General features: G+C 40.5%; 1 protein-coding gene across 3 annotated transcripts in view; it reads left to right on the plus strand.

Annotated features, from left to right (window-relative positions):
• The first annotated feature begins 13,049 nt into the window (after window positions 1-13,049).
• FAM13C (family with sequence similarity 13 member C) overlaps window positions 13,050-27,995 on the plus strand; it is a 153,801-nt gene continuing 138,855 nt past the window's right edge. For 2 of the 3 annotated variants that reach the window (XM_052639918.1, XM_052639919.1), the window contains exons 1-3: window positions 13,050-13,187; window positions 21,904-21,960; window positions 26,862-27,057. In XM_052639918.1, coding sequence (XP_052495878.1) covers window positions 13,126-13,187; window positions 21,904-21,960; window positions 26,862-27,057 — 315 coding nt within the window. In that variant the 5' untranslated portion in view covers window positions 13,050-13,125. Of the gene's footprint in view, window positions 13,188-13,718; window positions 13,835-21,903; window positions 21,961-26,861; window positions 27,058-27,995 lie in introns of those variants that run through there. The other variant, XM_052639920.1, reaches the window with a different exon arrangement.

Raw genomic sequence — 27,995 nt, forward strand, 5'->3', positions numbered from 1 at the left:
AATCCTGCACTGTGGGATTGATACCAAATATAGAAACAGAGCAGCTCTGACTGCTCCAGGGCCCAAGGGAATGCATTCTCTCTGGATATATGTAAACCACCTGCAAATGACAGGCAGCTCACAAGGTCCACGGAAGGTGGAGCTAAGTCATTGTCTCCAGGAGGTGATAAGGGCAAATTTTATTTTATAACAGTATATACTTAGTAATTAGAAATAGTTGTGGAATGAGACATTGTGCTTTTGAAACTATAAATATCTGCTGTTTTCAGTATCAGCAAACAGTTTTCTGGCCCAATCTTAGCAATGTATGACTTTTGAGCTATTTTTTCCAGTATGATTGGTAGTTGGTACATTTTGCTAAGTTTCGTTAGCCCCTATTTGTGAGCTCTGTGGGGAGAGGGCTGGGAGAAAGAAAGAGAAAGGCAGAAGAGACAAGGGAGGACATGACTAGAAGATTTTTCTTTGTCATTACTGAGCAAAATAAAATTCAAAATTGCTTCATAATTGGATTTTACCCAGATTTTATCTGGCTAGCTAATACTGGCTTCATTAACAACATGCTCTAAGCTGAAAGTTCTTAATTTTTTTTCTTCGAAGCCATGCAGGATGGGTGATGGCTGGGGTGTGGAATTTTCCCATCGTGTGCCAGGGTTATGAGCAGTTCTCAGTGGAAGAGCTACAGCAACTCCACCCCTTAAACCTCCCCTGAAGAATGCAGTTGGGAATGCATGGGAGACAGAGTGATGCCGTTATAGAAAAAAGCCTGGATCTGCTCTAATTCATTATTTAGAAATTTAGCTGTTCACGATTGTCAATATTTGAAAAATGACTTGCAAGTTGCAACATGCCAGGTGTTCAGATAACACTGGTGAGGACTATTGCTTGTATTAGCTAAATTAGGTAGCCAGACTTTTTGTTCCTTGAGAATACCAGGAATCTTGCCTCTCTTCTTAATAACAATATCATGTGTGTGTGTATATATGATATATCCCAAAAGGATAGATTAATGGTCCATTGAAATGAGAAGTGTAACTATCTGCTCTCAAAATTTTAAGGATAGGGAAGTCAACAATCAGTGTAAATGTCTCTGGCAGATTAAAGATAGATACAAATTCTTTGATGCTCCTCCCCTAAGGAGGTGGGTTCATTATCCTGCCTTCGAATCTGAGCTGACTCATACCTGCTTTGAGTGACAGAGTATGGCAGAAGAGATGTTATACCAGTTCTGGGCAAGCCTTTCAGTGGACAGGAAGCTTCTACCTTGGTCTCTTGGAGGTCAGCCATCATTAAGAAGATAGATTACCCTGAGACCACAATACTGTGAGAAGTTCAAGCCATGTGGCAAGGCCCTGAAGGAAGAGACGCTGTGGGGAGACGTTGGCCAGGAACATTGAGTTGTTGTCTCTCTGTAAAGAAGACAGTTTGGATAATGGTCCTCCCGTCCCACCTGCCCCAGCTGACACCACATGGATCAGAACTGCCCAGCTGAATTCTTTGGGAATTCCTGACCCTCAAAATCATGAGCAAAAAAAAAAAAAAAAAGTTTTTTTAAAATCCATTAAAACAACAGATAACCAGAATCACCTAGGTTGAGAATTTTAAAGAGGCACAGAATGTCGTGTGGTGAGCAAAGGCATTTATATACGGAGATTACCAGTGAAAATGTGAGCAGATTTACATAGGCCAAAGCTCAGAGAGCATGTACAAAGGAGGAGGATTCTGTTGAGAGTTAAAAACGAGTAGTTAAATGGAACTGTGGGAGGAGAAAGAAAAACTTAGAAATTTCTCTTCGAAGGTGTAGGAGGAATTATGGGGAGAAAAATACCCTTTCTCCTTCGTAGAACAAAGGAAGTTTTGCTGAGTGGGCCCCAGGTATCTGAGATGTGTTCTGTTACAGGAACCCATGAAAGTGTGCGGCTGTCCTTTAGTGGGATGACTCATTAAATTGCTATCTGTGTTTAACTAGAGTTTTAGCTATACCACTTTGCTGGAAGGAGCAAGGTATGGAGAGGGGGGAATTGCCATTCCCACCTTGAGTCACTTTATGACTTCCAGCTGCGGCCTAGTAGGCATGGCCCTCACTTTTCTGTCACCCTAGTAGCACCCCAAATATTGGGCCCAAGTCCTTTTTCTCATTTCTTCTATGCCTACCTACTACCTATTCAGTTCAGTTCAGTCGCTCAGTCATGGCTGATTCTTTGCGACCCCATGAACCGCAGCACACCAGGCCTCCCTGTCCATCACCAACTCCCAGAGTCCACCCAAACCCATGTCCATCGAGGCGGTGATGGCATCCAGCCATCTCATCCTTGGTCGTCGCCTTCTCCTCCTGCCCTCAATCTTTCCCAGCATCAGGGTCTTTTCAAATGAGTCAGCTCTTCGCATCAGGTGGCAAAAGTATTGGAGTTTCAGCTTCAACATCAGTCTTTCCAATGAATACCCAGGACTGATCTCATTTAGGATGGACTGGTTGGATCACCTGGCAGTCCAAGGGACTCTCAAGAGTCTTCTCCAACACCACAGTTCAAAAGCATCAATTCTTTGGTGCTCAGCTTTCTTCACAGTCCAACTCTCACATCCATACATGACCACTGGAAAATCCATAGCCTTGACTAGACGGACCTTTGTTGGCAAAGTGATGTCCCTGCTTTTTAATATGCTATCTAGATTAGTCATAACTTTCCTTCCAAGGAGGAAGTGTCTTTGAATTTCATGGCTGCAGTCACCATCTGCAGTGATTTTGGAGCCCCCAAAAATAAAGTCAGCCACTGTTTCCACTGTTTCCCCATCTATTTGCCGTGAAGTGATAGGACCAGATGCCATGATCTTAGTTTTCTGAATGTTCAGTTTTAAGCCAACTTTTTCACTCTCCTCTTTCACTTTCATCAAGAGGCTCTTTAGTTCTTCTTTACTTTCTGCCATAAGGGTGTTGTCATCTGCATATCTGAGGTTATTGATATTTCTCCCAGCAATCTTGATTCCAGCTTGCACTTCCTCCAGCCCGTTGTTTCTCATGATGTACTCTGCATCTAAGTTAAATAAGCAGGGTGACAATATACAGCCTTGATGTACTCCTTTTCCTATTTGGAACCAGTCTGTTGTTCCTTGTCCAGTTCTAACTGTTGCTTCCTAACCTGCATACAGGTTTCTCAAAGGAACATAATTTCAAATAGTCTGAGTTTTACTATATTGAAGAATTATTTAATATATTCATCCTGATTTATATAAAGGAAAAACTTACAAGTTGAATAAAAGTATATTTATTGTAGTCAAAGCTATGGCTTTTCTAGTAGTCATGTACAGTTGTGAGAATTGGACCATAAGGAAGGTTGGATGCTGAAGAATTGATGTTTTCTAATTGTGGTGCTGGAGAAGACTCCTGAGAGTCCCTTGGACTGCAAGGAGATCAAGCCAGTCAATCCTAAAGGAAATTAACCCTGAGCATCATTGGAAGGATTGTTGCTGAAGCTGAAGCTCTAATACTTTGGCCACCTGATGCAAAGAGTCAACTCATTGGAAAAGACCTTGATTCTTTGAAAGATTGAAGGCAAAAGAGAAGGGGGCAGCAGAGATGGAGATGGTTAGATAGCATCACCAACTCAATGGACATGAATTTGAGCAATCTCTGGGAAATAGTGAAGGACAGGGAAGCATGGTGTGCTGCAGATCGTGGGGTTACAAAGAGTTGGACATGACTTAGCAGCTGAACAACAACAACTATATTTATCGTATGCTCCAGTTTTTGGAAGGACTCTATCTACAACAAATTGATTCTGTGACACTGGAAGAGATAGTCAACATAATTTTTGCTAAAAGTAAATATTCTCAAAAGATCTGAAAGGTTGAATTTGATTGTATACAGTATCACCTCAGACACATAGAATTGCATAGGAATGTATGCAAAGCTGTGACTTGAGTTCCATAAACCCATTGCTCTCCTTTAGGAAGACATGGAAGTGTATCTGGATTAGCAGTTGACTTCAGTAATTTGGGGCCATGGTGTGATGTAACTGCTAGAGCCACTCACAGTGGTCTTGGGCCACGCACAAAGAGTGTGATGTTAAAAAGAAGGAGGTGCAAATCCCATTTCACTCTTCATTGAACAAACCATGCCTGAGGTCATAACATGTCCAGGGTAGCAGGTGCACTTTTTGAAGACATTTTCACAATTTATCCAGTGCTACAACAACTCAGAGAGATGATGAAGGAATTCTAAATCACGTCATAAGAGAATGTACTGAAGAAAAGGGGAAAATTTGGCCAGGAGACCAGAAGACCAAGGAAGTTAGTTTTTAGGGGCTTTCAGTCACGTGTGAAAGTAACAAGCAGGGGAGAGCTTAAGTGGAAACTTTTTTTTTTTTTTAAGAATTAAAGGAGTCCAATAAAGGAGTTGGTGAGTTGAAAATTTCTTGTTCCTGAAGGCTTCAAACAGCAGTTGGAGGGTTGTCCTGGTACATGTTTAGATATTGAAAAAAAATTAGACCACTTAGCTCCTGAGGTTCTTAAGAATCCTATCAACAGGAAGGATGTATCTGGTCATCTGAAAACTGAAGCTAAGGTGCTAATAACAAAATGTGTTTTTCCCCAGGAAAATTTTTGTTTTAATAAGGTTTTCTAAATCAATAATTCTACTGCCATGATCTCATCTTGTCCCCTAGAAAACATTGATGATTGATCAGTTCTCCAGTGCTCTTTCTGGCTGGACTGGGACCACACCTCAGAAACAATGTTCTGGGAAGCTAGTACCATCAGCCATGGTGGCCTAACAGCATGACGTCTGTTTGTTATCCCTGCAAAGGGAGGGAAGGAATGTCTAAAACAGGAAAGCCTCATTACCTGCAGGTAATTTGTCTTGGAAAAAGCCCACTTAAGGTGAGTCACTTAAAACAGGAGCTGACATTTCAAAGTGAATAGAAAAATGAGGGATGAATAGAGCTTTACCTTGAAAAAGAAAATAGAACTGAATAATCACTCTTTCATTCTATTTCTCAAATATTTACTGGGTACCTACCCTGGTAGACACTAATTTCAGCCGTGGGGATACAGCAGTGAATAAGACTCAGAAATCTTTGTTTTCAAAGAGCCTCCATTCTAGTAGAAGAGGCAATTATAACACAAATAAACAAATATTAAATGTCAAGTAGTGACAGGTCCTATGAAGAAAAGACAGAATGAAGTGATGGGAGCTGCTAATTTTGGAAGTTTGGTCAGGGATATTTTCCCCAAGGAAGCATATTTGAGCAGATCTGGGGGTGGTTTTCCCAGCAAAGGGAATAGCGAGTGCAAAGGGCCGAGGGAGGGACCAAGTTCACCTGTTATAATAAGTGCAGAGAGACCACTCTGATGGAAGCTAAGTTTCAAGTTGTCTCAGAGCCAGGGTGCATATGGCCTGGTAGGTCATAGGTAAACAGTAAATATATTATAAATATGTTCTTAGTTTATATTAGGAATGTAATTTATAATAGTGAGGTAATTCTTAGAAATAGTAAAGAATAAATTATGCCCATTGGAGGTGATAGATACATATATGTATGTGTGTGTGTAATTTTTCTGCAAAAATTTTAACAGGTCATCTAATGTTCACTTTCACTTCACATTCTAGAAAAGTAACGTTTACAAAATTAATTAAGGGCTTCATAAATTTTTCCAAGAAACATTATTAATCCTTCAATGTTTAACTCATTCCCTTCAATATTTACATGTTACCATCCTTGTCAAATTTTTATTCTTTAGTCGTTATTGCTAAAACCTCATTTATCATTGGAGAAGGAAATGGCAACCCACTCCAGTACTCGTGCCTGGAAAATCCATGGACGGAGGAGCCTGGTAGGCTACAGTCCATGGTGTCTCGAAGAGTCCAACAGGACTGAGCAGCTTCACTTTCACTTTCCACTTTCATGCATTGGAGAAGGAAATGGCAACCCACTCCAGTGTTCTTGCCTGAAGAATCCCAGGGACTGGGGAGCCTGGTGGGCTGCCGTCTGCGGGGTTGCACAGAGTCGGACACAACTGAAGTGACTTAGCAGCAGCAGCAGCAGCAGCAGCAGCAGCAGCATTTATCATTGGTTTTGAATGTGATTCAAGCCAGTCTCCATCATCTTTTACTGAGTTCGTGAAATCCTGAATCTTCTGCCAAGATTAAAATTTTGATAAGGTATCAGTTTACATTATATGTATATTTTGTTGTCAGATGGATCAGAAAGAGATTCTCAGACAAAGTTGGACTAGCATTAATTGGGGGAGGGGATATTTAAATAAGCTGGCTGTAATCAGTTTATATTTGTTATCTCCACTTTGCTTCCCTGGGCATCTTTGAATCTTCAGGAGGATACCACTCAGGTCATGAGGCCTGGTTAGTAACGTCAGGTATTGGAACTGGTGAGAGAAAGGACAAGAGGACAGAGAAACAGGGAGAGACTTCTTTATGGAACATTATCTTTTCAGGCAAGAGTCCTCTTTTTCCACAGAGAAGCCTGATCACTCCCCAGGGTCCTGGCAGGAAGCTGCAAGTCACTGTGTACAGGCCAGGAGAGCAGGCCTCTGTTGACTTCCTGGCATTGTGAAGATCTTGGCTCCTTGCTGCAGGGTCTTGCAGAAAGTGATTTCTCAGAATTGAATGTTCCTCTAGGGATATGTGAGTATTTTACTTCAAAGACCTATAAAGTGAGCACAAAGCCATTCTGGATGGAGCTCATTTCATTTTTAAGAGCAACCTATCTACATTTAGTAAAGTTTTCATTTTTATTGTTCTTAAAAAATACTATGTAAACCCTGAACCTTCTACCCAAGCACAGCAGTTTGTTCATCCTGTCCCATACTCCTGATATCATTAACTTTATGTTAATATAGTCTTATTATTATAATAATAAAATAATAATTATAATGAGAACATTTGTTGACCTTTGTGTGTCCTTTTCAGCTATGTCATTTTATCTCCATTAAAAGCCATGAGGTAAGTCGTTATTACCTCCAGTTTTACAGTTGAGAAAACTGAGGCGTGTAGTGGTTGTCCAAGTTCAAACTTCTACTAACTGGTGGGTCTTGAATCCTGGCAACTCTAGAAATTTCTTTCTTGACCACTATGTATTGCTTTGTATTTTGTATATAGCCAAGTCAATATGTCAGAATAAACTTATTTTCAATTATAATAAAGACTATTGTTATTTAGTCTGAAGTTCAGATGTTGATTCTAAGAGCACTGATAGAAAAAGTAAAACATTGAAATTTCTATATGTAAATGCTGCTGCTACTGCTGCTAAGTCGCATCAGTCGTGTCCGACTCTGTGCAACCCCATACACGGAAGCCTATCAGGCTCCTCTGTCCCTGGAATTCTCCAGGCAAGAACGCTGGAGTGGGTTGCCATTTCCTTCTCCAATGCATGAAAGTGAAAAGTGAAAGTGAAGTCACTCAGTTGTGTCCGACTCTTAGCAACCCCATGGACTGCAGCCTACCAGGCTCCTCCGTCCATGGGATTTCCCAGGCAAGAGTGCTGGAGTGGGGTGCCATTGCCTCTAAATAAACAAATTCAAATCCAGTTTCTTCACTTTCCCTTTAGTCTATTTATATTGTACAAATAGGGTTGTACATACAGTGTACACTATATATCATATATGTGTACATACTACAGAATTACTCTAAAACATGACAGGGTGACAGGGACTGTGTCCAGCTTGTTCACAGCTATGAAATAGTGACAATCATGTGGCATCATTTGTTGATTCATTCATTTGCTCAGTTAATAATAATACTGGTTAATATATTTTGCATTTTTTCCCCTGACATACTTAGGAAATTCTTCCTCAGAATTCTTAGGTCAACATGATGTTAATAGGTAATGTATTTAACAAAAAACAGTTTAGTCTTCATTAAGTTTGAGAAATGTTGTTTGAGAAACAACAAAATGCTTTCCTGACCAATATGCATTGTGAAGTTATACATCCTTTTCAAAAACTTATATTTGATCATATAACTCTTTTTTTTCTTTCCTTAGACCATCTGGGAGACTAGAATTCCACTGAGGATATTTTGGGAAACACTGATCTAGAACTCCAGGACTCTAGGCTTTCTGCTTCTCTTTTTAAACTCACCTTGAACTACTATATTTTTAGTCAGTTAGTGTCTCCAAAATAATCAGTGTAGTATGAATAATCATCACTATTTTCTTACTTCAAGTTGAATAATACAAAATATCAGAACAAAACAAAGCCTCAGATACTATAAACATAACCTTTAAACCTGATTGAAAATGCAAATAAATAATGTTAGAACTGGTTAAAAATAAAAATGGGCTGATTTTTTTTACATGCTTCCAAAAATAAGTTTTTTTTTTTCTTTGACTTTTTTTAAACCATGATCAACTATATCTTCAAATTCTTTCACTGAGTGAGAGTACATGAAACTGCTGAAAATGCTTATTTCTTTTCCATAGACATTATTGAATACTTACATGTGTTTTATACAATTGATATTTCATGTTGTTTTCAAAGGGCCCACATTATTTCATATACTTGGTGAAGTTCTTCTCAAAGTTGAAAGCAGTATACTTTTCCATTCTAATGGATCACTGCTGCCGCCGCTGCTGCTGCTGCTAAGTCGCTTCAGCCGTGTCTGACTCTGTGCAACCCCATAGACGGCAGCCCACCAGGCTCCTCTGTCCCTGGGATTCTCCAGGCAAGAACACTGGAGTGGGTTGCCATTTCCTTCTCCACAATGGATCACTAAGGATGCTTAAATGAGAAAAACAGGATCTTTCTCTGCATTAGAACATTTGGAGTCAGCCCCATAGACAATGAATAAAGTTTCTGAAAACTGGCAATCTTTGAACTTTTAAAGCCAAGAATCCTGAATATAAACTTACCTATATCATTCTCAATAAGACAGAAAGAATAAGCTTTGTTTTGTGATGAGTAAATAATGCATACGTATATATAGTGAAGAGGCCATGGCTGACACTTCCGAATGAAACTCATAAGAGGCTTAGGAATGTATACATACTGTATATTAAATCATTCAAGTGATGAATATTTCTAAACTTACTTTAGCTCATAAATTTCAGATCTAAGACCTCATTTTAATGTGCTTCTGTTTATTGTTCTTTGCAGATACTAAGGTGGTGGTTTTTTTTTTTTTTTTTTTTTAACAATTTGAAGGTTTCTGGCAACCCTGTGTCAAGCCTTTTGTTGAGGATTCTTGTGTCTTGTGTCTATGTTCATCAGTGATATTGGCCTGTAATTTTCTCTTTTTTTGTGATATCTTTGCCTGGTTTGGTATCAGGGTGATGGTGGCCTTGTAAAATGAGCTTGGGAATATTCCTTCCTTTGCAATTCATTGAAGGCATTTCAGAAGGATAGGTGTTAACTCTCCTCAAATGTTTGATAGAATTTGCCTGTGAAGGCAACTGGTCCTGGACTTTTGTTTGTTGGAAGTTTTTCAATCACAGTTTCAATTTCAGTCCTTGTGATTGATTTGTTGATATTTTCTATTTCTCTCTGGTTCCATCTTAGGTTGTTTACCTTGCTCAGAATTTGTGCATTTCTTCTAGGTTGTTCATGTTATTGGTGTATGATTGCCTGTAGTGGTCTCTTACGATCCTTTATATTTCTGTGGTGTTAGTTGTGATTTCATCATTTCTAAATTTATTGATCTTCTTCCTTTTTTTCTTGATGGGTCTGGCTAAAAGTTTATCAGTTTTTTATAGCTTCTAAAAAGAACCAGCTTTTATTTTCATTGATCTCTGCTATTGTTTTCTTTGTCTCTAGTTTATTTATGTCTGCTCTGATCTTTATGATTCAGGTAAGTCTTTGGCACTATTTTTCAAACAGCATTGGCTCATCTTGTGTCTCTGTGTCATATTTTGATAATTCTCATAATATATCAAACATTTTCTTTATTATTATATTTGTTATGGTGATCTGTGATTAGTGCTCTTGGATGTTACTATTATAATTGTTTTGGGGGTACCACAAACCGAGTCCATATAAGATGAGACCTTAACTGATAAACGGTCTCTGTGTTCTGACTGTTCCACCAATTGGCCATTCCCTGTCTCTCTTTCCTTAGGCCTCTCTATTCTCTGAGGCACAAAGATACTGAAATTAGTCCAATTAACAACTCTACAGTTGCCTCTAAGTATTCAAGTGAAAGGAAGAATTGCACATCTCTTCCTAGCACCTAAAACTAAAAATGATTAAACTTAGAAGAGGAAGGCATGTGAAAGCTAGGGCTCTTGTGCCACACAGTCAAGTTGTAAATACAAAGAAAATGTTCTTGAAGGAAACTGAAACACAGCATCCATTCTGCAGCCCATGAATCAAGGAGTAATTTAAACTTTCAAGTCTTACTATCTAAGAAATACATTTTGTAAGGCTGTAACTACCCTAGGTTGTAATTCCTCTAACATCTCTGGGCAAAGTAAATTGAAAACCTTCTGGAAAGAATTCACCATTCTAGATACCATTAAGAACATTTGCGGTTCATGAAAAGAGGTCAAAATATCAACATTAACAGCTGTTTAGAAGAAGTTGATTTTGACCCTCATGGATGACTTTGAGGGGTAAAAGACTTCTGGGGAGGAAGTAACTGAAGATGTCATGGAAATAGCAAGAGAAATAGAATTAGAAGTGGAGCTTGAAGATGTGACTGAATTGCTGCAGTTTCATGAAACAACATCAACGAATGTGTTGCTTCTTGTGGATAATAAAGTGATTTCTTGAGATAAAATCTACTCCTGGCAAAGATTTGCTGTGAGGGTTATTGAAAAGACAGCAAAAGATTTAGAACACGATACAAACTTGGTTGATAAAGCAGTGACAGGATTTGAGAGAACTGAAGGTCTACTGTGAAGAGAATGGTATCAAATAGCATTTCATGCTCCAGAGAAATCATTCATGAATGGAAGCATAAATTGATGGATTGATGTGGCCGACTTCATTGTCTTATTTTAAGAAATGATCACAGTCACTCCAGCCTTCAGATAACTACCACCCTGACCAGTAAGCAGTCATCAATATTGAGGCAAGAACCTCCCTCCACCAGCCAAAAAGATCACAGGTTGTTAAAAGTTCAGATGAGGTTAGTATTTTTTAGCAATAAAATAGTTTAAAATTAAGGTATACACCTTTTTTTCAGACATAATTCTATTGTTTACATAATGGATTAATAGTGTAGTGTAAACACAACTTTTATATATACTGGGAAACCAGAAAATTCCTGTGATGAGCTTTGTTGCAACATTTGCTTTATTGTGATGGTCTGGAACCAAACCTGAAGTATTTTCAAGAAATAACCTGTATTAGGCTTTTATTCAGTTACTTTTCAAAATATTTAGAGAGGGGATAAGAAAAATCACAAAGGACGTTATGAAACCTGTTGTTCTTTGAAAACTCAATTTCGATTTTTTCAGAGTATGTCTTTGAAAGTTAAAGATACGACTTTCATACAAATATAGGCAGGTAACAGAGATCTATTAACTTTTTAATGAGGGTATCTATAAGATGATGGAGAAGGAAATGGCAACCCACTCCAGTATTCTTGCCTGGAGAATCCCCATGAACTGAGGAGCCTGGCAGGCTGCAGTCTATGGGGTCACAAAGAGTTGGACACAACTGAGCGACTAAACACACACATACACGTAAGACGATGATGCTCTTGGTTCCAAGAGTGTTTTGAGGATCTGAATATGTACAGGCATTTAGAAAGAATGTTATTAATGTTATAAGACTGTTAGGTTAGATACAAAATTGGTTCAAGCTGCATAATGCAATAAAACCATAAATGCTGAGGTTTTCTTCTGGACAGATCAGACAAAATGTGCAATGCTAGCACGTAGCTCTGTAGTGTCCGGAATCTAACCAAGAGTGACTAGCAAGTTAAACACAGTCCATTTTTGTAGAGAATTAAGCAGTCCTTGGGTGGACCTGTGAAGCACTGTCTTGGTGTGACACTGAAAGATCTTGCTCTTTCCCCTGATAACCAAGTTTTGAATAATTTTTCTAATAATCTGAAAATTAAATTTTTATTTTTTATTTTTTTGTTTAACTCATTGTCTTATATAATTTAGACTAAAAACTATCATCTCAGTGGCTTCAGAGAGTGAAGAGATTAAAGAAGGGAATGAGGATCTTCTCAATTCAAAATAAGCATCTTTCCCAGGTGACTGTTCACTCCACATCAAGGTCAACCAGGCAGGAGAAATTAACAATGAAAAGAGGACAGGACAGACATCTCCTGGGGAATGAGGCAAGTGGGAGGCTGACAGCCTTCCCTTCCCCCAGTAGGGCTGCCTTCATTTAAAGTGGGTAGCACAGGTGGATTCGATCTCTCATCTTTTGTAAAACTGGTTGGGAGTGGAGCTTGGGCCAGCTGCTCTGGGCAGAGCAAGCCCCACTCCGCGCACGTTCCCCCCAGTCATCAGCTAATGCCTGGAATAAATTCTCCCCTCTCCTTGAGTTGGTTCATTCAGAGCTTTGAGGTCCTGGGCTGGGCGCTTCCTCTTGGGGACTGAAATAACGGGAGTGCAGACTGACTGGTGTAATGCTACCAGCCCTCTTTCAGGGCTCTTCTTTTTCTTCCTGGGCAATAAACATAGACACCAAAAACAGCAGTTATGATCCCCTCCCCCTTCTGGTTCCCTTCCAGCTTTTTCTGAACGATCTGTGCATCTCTGCGAGCCTCCATCCCTAGAGGGGGTAGCTCTTGTAAAACTGGTAGGAGACGTCTGGAAGAAAGCAAGTCCCCCGGAGATTTCAGCACCTGGGTAGAAACAGTCGGGCTTTCCAGGGGGTGGCCGGCACCGGGAGGCCTGGATTAAAGGCGGCGCTGGGCTGGCGAGATTGAGGTCCCGGAGAAGCGCTCCAGGTGCTCCTCGCGGGGGTCCCGGGTGCGGCTGCCTGCCGCGCCCCGCCCAGCTCTGTCCCCGCCGCCTCGCGGGCTGCCGGGCTTTGTGGTTCGCCCGTGCGGCTGGGCCCCTGCTGGGGGTGTTGTTACGAGCATGTGCAGACAGCAGCCCAAGGTAGAGCGAGCGTGCCGGGCGAGCCCTGAGACTGGCCTTGCAATGCCATGTTTGTGTGTGTGCTCTAACTCCCGGAGAGCAACCAGGGAGACGGCTCCCCGGCCAGACTTGGCTGATGTTTTCTTGTTTCTGTTTCAGCCTTCAGGATAATTCCTTCAGCAGCACCGCTGTAACAGAGTAAGTGATTCTTGTCAATACAATAAGATTTGCATGCCTTTCTCAGGAAGCAACTAACGTGAAGGTATCCTCCCCCGTCCCCAGCTGCTCTGGGTACTAGATGCATTGTCTCCTGTAATCTGGGGCTGTGAAGACCGGGAGACGTGGGGGCTGGTGGGGCCCAGAAATCTTTACAGGTTGAAATCAGCCTTTTAGCAACTATGGGAGAGCTATTAAAGCAAACTGATGGCTTACGGGAGCACAGTGCTCCCATATTTGTGTTCTTGGAGTTCAGATTTTTGAAAAATGAATCTCGTTGACATGTCAGCAAGGAAGCTTTGTTGTGTTTTGCCAACACTGGTGTCTGTTTTCATGAGCACGCTGTGTACATTTACAGCAAGTAGGAGATGGATGTGAAATGACTCGAGTTGAATTCCAGCCTGTGATAAATAGGCTAAACTTAGCCTCACCCTCTCCTTTCTACAGACTTTTAAGACAGTAAACTTTTCTTGCATGCCCTTTGTCAATTTTGTCTGCTGCCCTTAGAGATCTGGCTATCGTAGGACTGTTATCTACTCCTATGGCTAAAGCTTTTGATTGGGACAACTAATACCATTCAAACATGGAATGAAGGAGTGTAAATATTTTACTCAAGACCAGCATGCATGGTATTTTTTATTAGATATTTAGAGTTTATGCTTTTAATTCTTGTCATCCTTTCCTTAATGTTTTTCTAATACTGTATTATATGTATATGTTAAAAATTAATGGGTAGTATATTACGCTAATACTATATGTAACTGATACGGAATTTACATATATACATATATGTATGAAATATCTACGCTTTATTTAGCAGTCTTTCTCTAGGCTAACTCATGGTGTTTACTTCTGGGACCTTACGATAGAAGTTACTCTAAATAGTTTTTCAGGAAAAAGAGGTGTATATGGCTATATGCTCAACTACATTTAAAAAACGCTGCAAATTTGATACAGAAGTCCCAGTAGCTTGGGAACTATTTGCTAAAGTTCCCTAACAGGCAAATAAATGATATGAGATTCAAGTCACTGTATCAATGACTTGGTAATGGAGGACTATAGGGCTTCCCAGGCCCTCTTGATTTTTACATTCTTTTGTTTCTCTGGATGCTATTCTCTTAGAGTTGAGCTTTGGGCTGTCTTAAGTGGAGTTACTTAGAAAAAGATCCAGGGTTGATTTTAGAAGATCCAGTGTAAAACACTCATTGAAACCTTCTCCCTGTTAATGAACTTGCTTGGTAACGGTGCTATAACTTTGCTTTCCTAAAAGCGTTAGAGTGGGGAGAGGTGCAGGCCAGAGATGAGGCTGTGGCTCGCTGGTTTGGATACACGGGTATTGCTTTCTTCCTTTTGCTATGCATACAGCACCACAAGCTTCCTGGGCCCCACTCTCAGGACCTGGTGTGGCTGAATCCCCAAAGTCAGCCATTGGCATAGCAGCTTCAAAATGGAGTTCCTTAGTTTTAGATTTCACCTGGACATTGTTTTAAAATTGGTTTTAGTTAAATGCTGGGGAAAGTCTGGTACCTTGTCTTTGGACACTCCCCAAGGAGTTCTGATTGCATAAGACCTTGTTGTTGTTTTCAGAGAAGTGACAGTGATTTATTTTAAAAGGCACTGAGTGACAATTGGGATGCCATCTGGCTAATCTAAAAATCTGAGGGGCATATTTGAAGCATATCAAGCCTTCATAGGTGTAACAGTACAGTCTAGGGCCATTTATAACTAGTCATTGTCTAATATGGTATTTTCTCCTCTCAGTTTTCCTTGGTTCTTTAGGCATGACCCCAAAGCCAGCAGGATCAGAATGTGCTATACTGAGACAGAAGTAGCAGGTGATTCATAAATGTTCAGGTCTGGTCTTGGCATACAGCACTTGCCTCTATTCTCTGGTCTGGATAAAAGAAAACATCGCCTTTCTCCTATCTCCACCGTACGCCTACTTCCTCCTACCCACCCACACATACTTATCTTTTCTACTGCCTGAAATTCTACCTAGAGATTTTTATTTTTTGGATGAAGAACTCTGGTGGTGACCCTTATTGAAATGGAAATTTAAAAAGTCTGTGTCTCTGGGAGGTGGATTCAAATTGTCATTAATATTTTAATATAAATTATGTTATCAGCTAGTCTAACCTAACAGGGTTCTGCTTGGCCAGCTGGGTATCTTTTAAGAGTCAAAGGGAGTGGAATTGGGAGGGACTCAAGGACACATTTTATTCTCTTCTTAATTTTTCCCATGCCTTGCCTGTCCCTGTCTGTGCAAATGTGGCCCAGTTCAGTTTCTTTTTCCTACCCAGATTCTTCCAAGGTCAGAATGGCCTTGGCCTTGGTTCTCTATCTGTGTACCCTCTCATCTGTTATTTTTCCGTGGTCATTTCCTATGTTGCCCTGGCTAACTCGTTACTTGAAATGAAGCATATCCAGCAATGAATTCTGAGGCAAATTAGTTATCATCCAAAGCAGTAATTCTCAAAACCAAAGGACTGTCAGTATTATTTGGGGAAGGGGTTAGGGGCTTGTGAAAAATCTAGAGTTCCCAGGCTTTATTCTCAAGTGGAAACCTAGAGATGGGTGATTGTGTTGGAGTCAGCCAAATGCTGGTCTGGGTTTTGTAAACCTTTAGGTCAGCATTGAACATTTTAGAAGCATACTGGTTATGTGGGGGAAAAGCAATCTAGTTTGAAAACTCACATTCCTTGGCCCTACCCTCCGAGAGTCGATTTAGTGGGGCTAGCAGTGAGGATGAAGCTGGAACTTGCTGTATTTTTCCATTTTTAAAAAATTAATTTATTTCAAAAATTGAAGTATAGTTGATTTACACTGTTGTGTTAATTTTCGCTGTACAGCGAAGTGACTCAGTTATACAAGTATATACATTCTTTTTTATATTCTTTTCTATTATGGTTGATCCGAGGAAATTGAATATAGTGCAACTTGCCATCTTACTCAGAGACTCCAGGTGGTGCCAACGCAAATGGTTCTGGGGGCACACTTTGAGAAATCCCACAGGATTGCAGGCTGTTCGTCTGCAATTGTGCCTTCAAGGAACACGATACTGCATGGAATATGGCAGTCCCCTTTTGAGTACAGTTACATTTTATCGCATTACCAATCTGAGACCTCTGTACTTAATTTACCCCAAGTCAAAAAAGAGACTTATGGGTATTTCTTTCTCCACCATTATTCTAAAAAACAAGTCTTTCTCTCTCTCTTGAGTCTCTGGAAACATTTGAAGAGACTATTTGATGGGCTTAGTGTGAAGCAGAAGCCCCACAGGCATCACTGCTTTATGCTTTGGAATCCTGGGAAATCCCTTAGCCACTGGGTGAAGGTGATGCTTACCTCACACCATTGTCAGGCTTAATTGAGATGATATGAAAGAGAAGATGAACTGGAAAGTACCTTTTAACTTTTCTTGTTTGTGGTTGATAGAGGAAGCAAAAATCCAAGTAGAGAGATAACTAACTACCTTGAGCACTTCACAGGAAAATGATGGCAAGGACAAATTACTCATGTATTATCTGGGCAACCACAAATTAAAAATTCCTGGACTTAGAATCTAGTTGATGAGAACCTCAAAGGAAATCATTTGATAGAGGTGTCTTTACATTTTTACTGTGAACAGCACTAAGAAAAACATTTTATATTGCAATCCAGCACACACATACATACATGATTTCTTTGAACAAGTTTCGTGAAATAACACTTAGCCCTCACTATACTGACATTTTTTTTTTCTATTCTGTTTCTCTACCAATAATAAAAACAAAATGCTGATAGCTGTTGTCTAATTTCAGGACCCTGTAATTATTAACCCCGTATAATAGGTCACAATTTATAGTTTGAAAAACATTGTACTAGAAGATGGTCAGCTTAATATTTACGAAGATCATTAAAGAGATTGGTCTTTAAATTCTTTTATCAGAATAATGTGTAGGAAGAGAATCTCATGCTCAGGACCAGTTGGGCAGTTGATCCGAGTTGATTTTTTTTTCCCCCAGAGTTGGGATATCTGGGTATGGGTTCCCACTGTGAAATCTAGTTTTATAATTGAGCCAGTATTGTGCATTTGCTGGGGGCTCTGGGGCAAGGACTCAATAGAAAAATCAGAAAGAAGATGTTAATTGAATAGAACTTGATGATCTTCACAGAAGCCATGGAAAACCCAATTGAACTTAAAGAGCTTGTGTATGTGTGCCCTGGAAGCCATAGAAAGATCTATCTCATTGCCATATCTGCAAGCTAGAAATTGTGTTTTCTTGGGTGATGGCTGGAGTTGTTCCATAGTCCTCAAATTCTGATCAGCTAATTAGGTCTAGCCTCCTACTTCAGAAAGCATCTGCAACTTTGTATGTTCTGGTGCTGAGTTTTCATTTTTAACTAATTGTGCTTTGAGAAGAAAGATTTATAAATCAAATGAGGGGGATGAAAAAAAAGTTCTTGCCAAAGTCTTAAACAATAGGTATTGTTGAGCTCAAAGGTTGAAACTTTGTTTGAACCCGAGTTTTTTGGAAGCAACAATTCTAGATTTTTCTTCTTCATTAATTTTTCTACTTAGCTAGGTTGCTTTTATTGGGAAACATTTTAATTCACATTACAAAGTTTAGATGATCTATTAAAGCAGATGTGTCAAATAGTGGAGAACAAGACAGCATTTAGGAATTATTGTTTTCCATGAGATGGACAGTGTGGGTTATTGAGACTTCAAAAATTAAAAAAAAAGGAAAAGCAAGGAAATTGATCCAAGGTTGCTAGAGTGGTTCGTTTGCATGCTCTGGGTACATCCATGTTCCTCAGTGCTTGGCCTCTTTTTTTATTTATATGTTTGCCTAGTTGTCCACTTTGGGGGGAAAACTAATCAGATATCATGAACAGGCTCAGAGGTTAATAGGGAAATGCTCTACAGGCCATACATTTTATCATTCATACCCAATTGTCAGACAAACAATGGACACGTGCTTTAAGCAGTACACTTACAGCCAGCAGTGCTAAACATCATGAGCAGCTATACTTGGTGACAACTTATTGGAGAATTTTTCCATCCTGAACATTGGGGTTGAAAGTATGATTAGAAATAAAACAATTACTTTCCATTAGAAGTCTCTGTTACCAAAATCAGTCGAATATTCTAGAAGAAATTTTTCTTTTTTGACAGAAAACCCAACTTTGCATCAGTTTACTGTTAGTAACAAAATTCATTTACCTAGTTAAAGTCAGTCTAATCTTAATCCTGACAACATACACATTTTTTTTTCAAAATTCCTTTTTCACAGACTCTTTGTCACTTTCTAAATCCAGACAAATTTGTGCTCTATTTCTTCATACAGAAACAAACAACCATAGGAAAAACTTATTATCACCATTTTTCCTCAACAAAAATATCTCCATTCTTTATACATTCTCTTGGTTGACAAATATATCCTACTTGCTTTACATATCAAAATGTTTCACTTGTCATTTTTACATATGAGGACTCATCCTCAACAGCAGTTACAATTTTTAACCCTTGAAAGTTTTAACAAAACCAAGAAACAAGTGGTTGAAATGTTACATCAGCATTTTCTGATTGCAAACTTAAGAACATTCTTCATAACTTCAAAAAAACATACATTTTTTAATAGCATAATTTTTCTTCAGTAGTACAACACATATGTTTAATAAACCCAAACATCTTTAGTTTCCCTCTTGGTCTTACAAGAATACAAAAGTAGGTAATCAGTTTATGGAGTATAGCCAGAATAGCCAAATTATTCGTTCAGTTTTAAAGCCTTTTTTTTCCTTTGTATAGTTAACCCAAGGCTGAAGATCCAGGCAAAGTGGACTGTGTTTGTGTTTCAAGGACATGATAAAAGTCACTCAGACTTTTTCTCAGGCATATTTTTGTTTTCTCAGGATCTGGAAAAAAGTGTTTTTATCAAGTTAGCTTTCCCTAACTGCATATGCAAAAAGAACCAGTTTTGTGAATTTCAGGGCTTTTATCTTAATCAATCTTCTTCAGATTATGAAGAATACTGTAGCCATACATTGTCCAAAAAAATTATCTTTCTTTTTTAGTCATAAACTCACAACTAAACTTTTTCTTAATGAATTGAACCTGAATTTCCCATTTTATATAACGCAACAAGAATACCAATCAACACAAATGGAATACACACTCACACACCAAACAACAGATCCATCATAAGCATCTCTGAAGGTGACCAGTACAGAGTCCCAAACAAACACTTTACGGAGTCCTAAAATAGATGGTCCTCAATGGTAGTCAGATGTCAGAACCAATTGGCAAAATGACCCAAAATGACACTTGACGCTCACATGACACTTGGTGCTCACAAACGGTCCTCAGCATCAGACATATGTCAGAACCAACTGGCAAAATGCCCAAATAGCACCTCATGTCCCAAACAGTTCTCAACATCAGGCACACATCAGAACCAACTGGCAAGAATGTCCAAATAGTACTAGTGCTCACAAACAGTCCTCAACAGCAGTCAGAACCAACTGGCAAGCACTCACAAATGGGAATGTTGCCTGTGTGCACACTGGTGGACTTACCTGGTTTTGGAGCTCGTCAGCTCATGCCAAATGCAGGTTTCCATTCCACCATGAAAAGCATAAGTTGGCAGCCAGTGCCAATCAGGGGAGAAACAGGGAAGATCCTTAAATGGTTTTGGTTTTGGTTGTTTTAGGTACAGTTAATCTTCAGTTCCAGGGTGCTCTTGTTCTCATTTCTTTGTGGTCAGTTCTCAGAATTGTGGCAGCTCAAGTCCTGGGTCTAGCCTGGTCAGCCTGTAGTTAACTCCTCCACCTGGGGTTTTGTTATCTGTAAGACAGTTCACAGGATATGGCTCAGAATATTATGTACAGCTCTTGAGAAAGAACTAACGGTCCTTGCTTGTGCTTAATGACTACCTTATTCTTAGTCTCCTTAGACTGTTTTCCTTGGTTTCAGCATTTCTCACTTCTCACTTTCTTATTTCTCACTTAATCAAATGTATTCTTTGATTAAGGTTTTTTACAGGCACAAGGCAGGCAGAAGACATGGTGGGGGGAGGGGGAAAGGACCATATACCATTTCATGATGATGTAGAGGCGTGGGATTGTGAGGTGAGCGGAGGGAGGTTCAGGAGGGCGGGGGTATATGTATGCACACAGCTGATTCACTTAGTTGTGCAGCAGAAACTAACACAACATTATAAAGCAATTATACTAAAAAAAGAAAAAGTAGTGCTGCTCAAAGTGTGGGTTCACAAATTGTAACTAGTCTGAGATAAGAACAGTACAGAAATAGGGAGTATGCTTTTAATAACCTTTATGAGAATTTGACATTCCTGTGACATTTTTACCAAATTATTTCTCCACGGTGGATTGGAAATGGAAAACCAACTGGTCAGTCCTGAATCCCCAAAAGTTTGAGAAGCACAGCTCCAGTGCCTAAGGCAGTATTTGGAAGCAGTCAGTGCTCAGTAAATGGTTGCTCACTTATATCAGGCCTTTCCTGGTGGCTCAGACTAAAGAATCCACCTGCAAAGGAGGATACTTGGGATTGATCCCTGAGTCAGGAAGATTCCCTGGAGAAGGGAATGGCCACCTACTCCAGTATTCTTGCCTGGAGGAAGGCGCCTGGCAGGCTACAGTCCCTGGGGTCACAAAGAGTCGGACATGATTGAGTGACTAGGCACACACACTTATTTCAGGGAACAGACTTGCTGAGGGGCCCAGGTTAATGATTTGATTCAAATATTTATGAAGTATCTACTCTGGGGTAGCATTGTGGGCACTGTGGCAGTATATCTAGAAAAAGACATGATGGTTGTTTCTTTTCATGAAATTAACAACTAATTAAAAAGATCTCAGAGGGACAAAGAAACTACATAACTAGGCAAGAACTAGATGGTTACTAAAACCTCAGAATGAAAAGTAAACATTTATGTACTAAGGTTAAAGTGGGAACATGGCATGTGGATGAACTTGGCAAGGAAAGTTCACAGAGCTTGTAAGGCTTGAGCAGTGAGGGCTGAGTAGGAGTTGAAGATAGAAAAAGCATTCCAGGTTGGAGCAGGGTGGGGTGAGGTTGGGTGGGATGGGGTGGGGAAGGCTGAGAACAGGAACAAAGGCTCCCTCATACACTGGGGTGAGACTGCGGTCCTCCTCAAGATGCCCTTAGGCAGTGTAGAGCTCTGGAGGTTTTTCAGTATGGAAAAGCCAAGAATTTTTCATGAGGTTATTTCATAAGTTTTGTGAAAAGGAAGGAGGTCAGGAAAGTCTGGAGGCCAGTGGAGCAAGCCAGATGGCAGCTGGTGTGGCTTGGGACTGCCGGAGGCAGAAGAAATGCCAGGAGGCACGTAGCTGCGTCCCTTTTGAGCCAACAACAAGCTACCAGTCTTGGAGTCAGATGGTCCCTCAAGGGCTGTGAACACTTAGGTTGCTAAGGTCTTATTAGTTGAGGTGACACAGAGCAGTGGATGAAAAAGGAGTGTCACCTCTGATTCTAAGCATTTAAGCTCACATGATATGACAACATTGGTATCATTACCTGTTGGACATCTGAGGAATTGACACTGGTTTGGGTGAGAGTGGTAAAGATTGTTCCTTTCTTTAGTTTCCTGTGCTAATCTTCAAATAATTCTAGAATATTGCTTCTTCTGCTTCAGCAGACAGTTGGATCTGATGTGGTTTCATTTCCTCTCTTCAGGTGTGACGAAGACACAGTCTCTCTGCATGACGATCAGACTGATTGCTCCAGTCTCAGGTAGGACCCACCATTGCCTGGTTCTTAATTATGAAGGACAGAAACCATCTGGTCTGGTGTCTTAACTCTCTTTGAATTCTAATGATTTGTTCCCATGTCCTATTTCTTCTAAAAGATTATCAGCTCTTGAAGGAAGTTTTGTTCACTTTTGGATACCCCCTTAGCACTCAGGACAGTATCTTTTCTATGGAGAATGCTCAGTAAATGCCTACTGAATTAAACGTTGTTTAGTGCATTTAAATGTTCCCATTATAGACTTTAAGGAAGAGGTTCTAGAATTATTCACCAAACATGGCAGTCTTGGTCATCAGGGGGTTCATGGTATGATGGCAAAATCTTAACATTAACCATTTCTCTTCCAAGTTTCCCGTGTTCAAGCACTTTCACATACATTTTATTATTTAATCTTAACAGCCAAAAGGAAGCTGTTGTTTCCTTCCTCATCCGAGGTGGAAAAACCGAGACTCAGAGGGATTATATCTCATCCAGTATAACACAGCTGTGATGAGGCAGAATTTGGACTCTGGTATATGTGACACAAAAGTCCACTTGTTGGATAAGGAACATTTGTTGAAGGCCTTTGTTTCATACTTTTTTGTGTGTATCAGAAACCAGTGGAGACAAATATGGGATGTAGAAAAACAAATCAGTCTCTGCTCCCAGGGGTTCAGTGCACTTGAGGAGATAGAAAAGAATATAGGTGATGACGCTACAGTACATTAGGTGCTATTTCACTACAGGGAAACAGAAGACTCACTTAGAAGGACCAAATAGCCCAGTGAGGTCTCTGGGATGGATTCCTGAAGAAAATTACATGTGGCACATGACTCCTTTTTTTTTTTTTTTGGTGGAATATAAGGCCAAAAACTATGATGCTACCAAGCAGAGGGATCAAATTACTGGCTAGCCAACAGAGAGCAGAGAGAATTCAAGTTGAAGCAAGCAGTTCAGGATGGCAGGAACCCTGAGAGCTGAGGAGGCTAGGAGTGGTAAGAAATAAAGTTCCAGAGATAAACAAAGACCTGATTACAAAAGTTTTAAGTACCCTGCAAAGGAGTTTAGAATTTATCCTGGAGGCATTGGAAAGACTAAAAATAGCCTCCAGTTTTTTCTCTGCAAACAGCTATTCATCTAAGGCCCTGTGTGAGAGTAACAATAGCCCCCATTTATTGGATTGTGGTCTGGAGCCAACTTTCTTTGGTAGGCATTTCACAGAGACTCTACTACCTGTACTACTGTGCTGGAGATGCATAGTATCTTATGGATGAGAGCCACAGAGCTGAGGTGGTATGGCTCAGGATGCATCTCTAACAAGTGGAGGATCTTTTGGACTCTTGTTCTTTTTAGAACACCATGTTCATTCTCAGTTATGGCTGATTGCAAGAAGAAGTGACATAAATTACATTACCTGTACTCTGTTTTGGGGATTCTGAGGAACCAGTAATAGGTTGGAAATGTATTCATAAAGGTGACTTTTGTATTTATGTTTTACATTTGTATAATAAGAGAAAGTGCTTCCCCCTGACCCCCACCTTCCTTGTTCTTCAAGTCAAGAATGACATTTACATCTTTTGGGTGCCTTGAAAATATGACTTAAAAACAAAATTCAGGTTTTATTTTTAGGAAGCAGTCTATCAAAACAGTCATTTTAAATTTGAAAAGTCAGTTTTTCTTATTCTTGAGTGTTCTAGAATTCTCCTTGAGTGAGGAACATTTTAGTTCAGCTCAGTCATGTCCAACTCTTTGCAACCCCATGGATTGCAGCATGCCAGGCTTCCCTGTGCATCACCAACTCCTGGAGCTTGCTCAAACTCATGTCCATCCAGTTGGTGATGCCATCCAACCATATCATCCTCTGTCACCACTTTCTCCTCCTGCCTTCAATCTTTTCCAGCATCAGGGTCTTTTCCAGTGAGTCAGTTCTTGGCATCAGGTGGCCAAAGTATTGGAGTTTCAGCTTTAGCATCAGTCCTTCTAATGAATATTCAGGGCTGATTTCCTTTAGAATGGACTGGTTGGATCTCCTTGCAGTCCAAGGGACTCTCAAGAGTCTTCTCCAGCACCACAGTTCAAAAGCATCAATTCTTCTGCACTCAGCTTTCTTTATAGTCCAACTCTCACATCCATACATGACTAAGGAAAAACCATAGCTTTGACTAGACAGACCTTTGCTGGCAAAGTAATGGCTCTGCTTTTTAATATGTTGTCTAGGTTGGTCATAGCTTTTCTTCCAGGGAGCAAGCTTCTTTTAATTTCAAGGTTGCAGTCTTGAATCATCTGCAGTGATTTTGGAGCCCCCCAAAATAAAATCTGCCACTGTTTCCACTGTTTCCCCATCTATTTCCCATGAAGTGATGGGACCAGATGCTATGATCTTAGTTTTCTTAATGTTGAGTTTTAAGCCAACTTTTTCATTCTCCTCAAGAGGCTCTTTAGTTTTTCTTCACTTTCTGCCATAAGGGTGGTGTTATCTGCATATCTGAGATTATTGATATTTCTCCTGGTGATCTTGATTCCAGCTTGTGCTTCCTCTAGCCCAGCATTTCTCATGATGTACTCTGCATATAAGTTAAATAAGAAGCGTGACAATATACAGCCTTGATGTGCTCCTTTCCCAATTTGGAACCAGTTTGTTGTTCCATATACAATTCTAACTGTTGCTTCTTGATGCTGATTTCTCAGGAGGCAGGTCAGGTGGTCTGGTATTCCTATCTCTTTAAGAAACATTTAGGTTATGGTAAAAGCTGCTCTTCCTTCTTTTGTTGCTCTTCCAAGAACATAGAGTATACAGATGAGTAGTATTTGTCTCTAGGGAGAGACAGGTATTTCAAATGAACTAGAGACATTTATTTCAAACTCATATTTTGATACTGGTTTCCAAACCTATTACTAACTTAGAATTTTTTGTTCAACTGTAAATGATCTTAAGGGAAAATAGTAACCAGTGTTACTGGCAGGAGTTGCAAGGAGTCTGACACAACTGAGCAACTGAACTGAACTAACATGAAGAATTATTTCACCTGTTGGATTTTCGTTTACCAGATACTGTGTTTGTCCTGAGGCTTAAGTTTCACTCTTTCACCTAATTTTATTTCCACATCTTGCCCAACTGCATGCACCCTGGCCATGCCCCAGACCTCCCACCCACATGTTTTCTTTGCTCTTCTCCCAGGGACTAGCTGGACAGCTCATTCTGCTGGTACCATTTTAATTAGTTTAATCTTTTATTTGCAAAAAGACATCGTAAGTGACTGAAGCTGCTTAGCAGCAGCAGCAGCAAGCAGAGGGCATAGAAATCTTTCATTTGCTGGTCTTTTCTCTTGGCTCAACATATTCTTGAGCCATGAGGAAGCACTTCCATGAGGAAGTGTTTCCTAGCTGACCTTGCCAAAATCTCTTTTTATGGCTGTTTCTGGTCAGTGAACAAGAGGGGAAAACACCCCCAGCGGGGAGTGGCCAGTCCTAAGAATCACATGACCTATACCAAATGGCTGCCCAGTGGGTTCAGGACAGTGATATTGATCATATAAAGCAGGAGTCCCCAAAACCTCTGGGCCACAGACTGGGTCCCTGGCCTGTTAGGAACCCAGGCCACACAGCAGGAGGTGAGTGAGCAAGCGTGAAGCTTCATCTGCTGCTCAGTTCCCTAGCCCTCCATTGTTCACAGTACTGCGTGAGCCATCCCCTGACCTTGTCCATGGAAAAATGGTTTTCCACGAAACTGGTCCCTGGTGCCAAAAAGGTTGGGGACCGCTGATGTAAGGGGAATGCTCCCTTTGGCTATGGTAGTTGCTGAATTCTAAAATACATCTAGATTTAAGAGGGACGAATGACTTAAGAGTGTTATTACATCACTGTGTTTGAGGAAATTGAAATGATGGGGTGATGTATTGAATCTGATTGATGGGTGAACATGAACAGTGCTCTCCTAGAACTGAGTATGTGCAGGTAATGCCAGCCCAGTCAGTCTTCTCCAGCCATTCCACACCAACAGGACCAAGACACTGGGATCTTTGGCTTTGCATTGAAAGGGTTGTTTAAATAGTTGGCTTGGTTGGGTGAAATTTGGCCCTTATCTTATATTCTATTGAGGTTGTATGTATCTTATTAAAATAGATTCTAGTTAAACTTTTTTATAATTTATCTTTAATGAGCTAATTAATCAGGCAGCATCAGGGCTTAGTTGTGGCATGTGGGATCTTCATCTGTAGCACACAGACTAGTTGTGCTGTGTGGGCCCCCATCACCTGGCCTCAGTAGTTTGCAGCTCAGAGCTTAGTTGCTCTGCCACATATGGGATCCTAGATCTCTGATGAGAAATCGGACCTGTGTCCCCTGCCCTGCAAGGTGGACTCTCAACCACTGGACCGCCAGGGAAGCCCCTCTAGTTAAAGTTTCAAAGTTTAACTGAAAGTTCTAAGGAGATGATTTAAGACTTGCCAGTGAGGAGCAAACATCAACACCTTGAGCCAAGGACTCATGTATGAGAGTCTGAGGGCCCACTCCAGGTCTGAGTGAATTAGCCCTTCAGTTTGGCACCTTATTTAATCAGAGAGGTTTAGAGTCTTAATCTATAAAGTTGGGATGATCATAGCTAACCAGGATATCTCACATTATTATTGTGAAAGAAAAATATGACATATGTGAAACCATATTGAAATGAAAAAAGGGAAGCAAATACGATAGCATGTACAAAGCTACAGCTATGGAAAATGTACCCACTAGCAAAGACTGGAAGGGAGTGTGGCATGTTCTAAAAAGTGAAGTTCAGTCTCTCTGAAACAGCCTACACTAAAAAGTTTGCGGAGTAAATGAACAGCAGTGGATATCGCCAGCCTCTTTTCCAGGGCGGGTTATTAGACTTTTCGGTGCTTTCTAATCCCGAGTCTTTCCTATTCTAGAGATGAAGACAATAAAGAAAATTACCCCGACGCCAGGCCTCCGCTAGAGGAGTCCGCGCCGCCGCCCAGTGAGCCGCAGCATGCAGAGCAGCCCCCACGGCTGGACGTGCTGCGCCCCACCATGGGCAACTTCAAGTCGCGGAAACCCAAGTCCATCTTCAAGGCGGAGAACGGGAGGAGCCACGGAGAAAGTCAGGTAGCAGCCTCCACCTTCTCGGGCACCTTTGCCCAGATGGGTGTGTCTCTGGCGAGAGCACGGTTCCGGTGAAGTCTGAGCACGTTCTTTTGTAGGCAGTGATTAGCTTGACTTGTCACTGGGCACCGGCGAACTGGGACGCGTGCATGCTTCCCTTCCGGGGGTATTAATAGTGCTCTGTGCTGGGCAGTCTGCTCATTAAGCGCCCTTTCAAACTGCTACTCTTAAATGCTGGGCTTTGACATTGATTGAGAGGAGCTGCTGCAGTCTTTGCCCGGGAGAGTGGAGGAGGATCTCCAGTGATCTTCACTTGCCCAGAACAGGAAAAAATGGCCCCAAACTTGGAGACTCTTCTCAGCAGATCAAAAGTCCCAGGGTTATCTAGAGCCATTCTTCTTAGGCTGCAGTTTACTGGCTTTGGCAAAACACTCAAGCAATGTATGTGCCTGTTTTAATGTGCGTGGAGAATCTGCTTCTTTGAGGTCAGCAAATATTTACATGTATGAATGAAGCATCTGTCCAACTTGATTCAAGTAATTCATTTTATCTACATATTTGTTTATTTAGTTCATGTTTCTAGTTGTAGAGGGAGGTAGCAAAAAATATGATTTTTAAAACTCTTAAAACCCCTCAAATAACTTATTCTCTCTTATAAAAAGAGATGAATATAACCCATTTTAATCTTACTGGGAGGTTAATGGGCCCAGCCTTAAGATTGTACTTGTAATGCACCTAATGCAGTTTTGGAGACATAAGTGCTTCATTAATGTGAACTTTTTTTTAACACTAAAAAAGCTATTGACATCGAATATGATATGGGAGGCTCTCAGTGTAATACGTTAATTATATAATAACTTGAAGTCCAGTCCTACCTAGCAAATAGGCACCAGGTGATCTGTGTTAGAACAACTTTGGCGGGGCAGTTTATTTGATCTTGT

The sequence above is a fragment of the Budorcas taxicolor genome, chromosome 5 (genome assembly GCF_023091745.1).
Source record: "Budorcas taxicolor isolate Tak-1 chromosome 5, Takin1.1, whole genome shotgun sequence".
NCBI lineage: Eukaryota > Metazoa > Chordata > Mammalia > Artiodactyla > Bovidae > Budorcas > Budorcas taxicolor.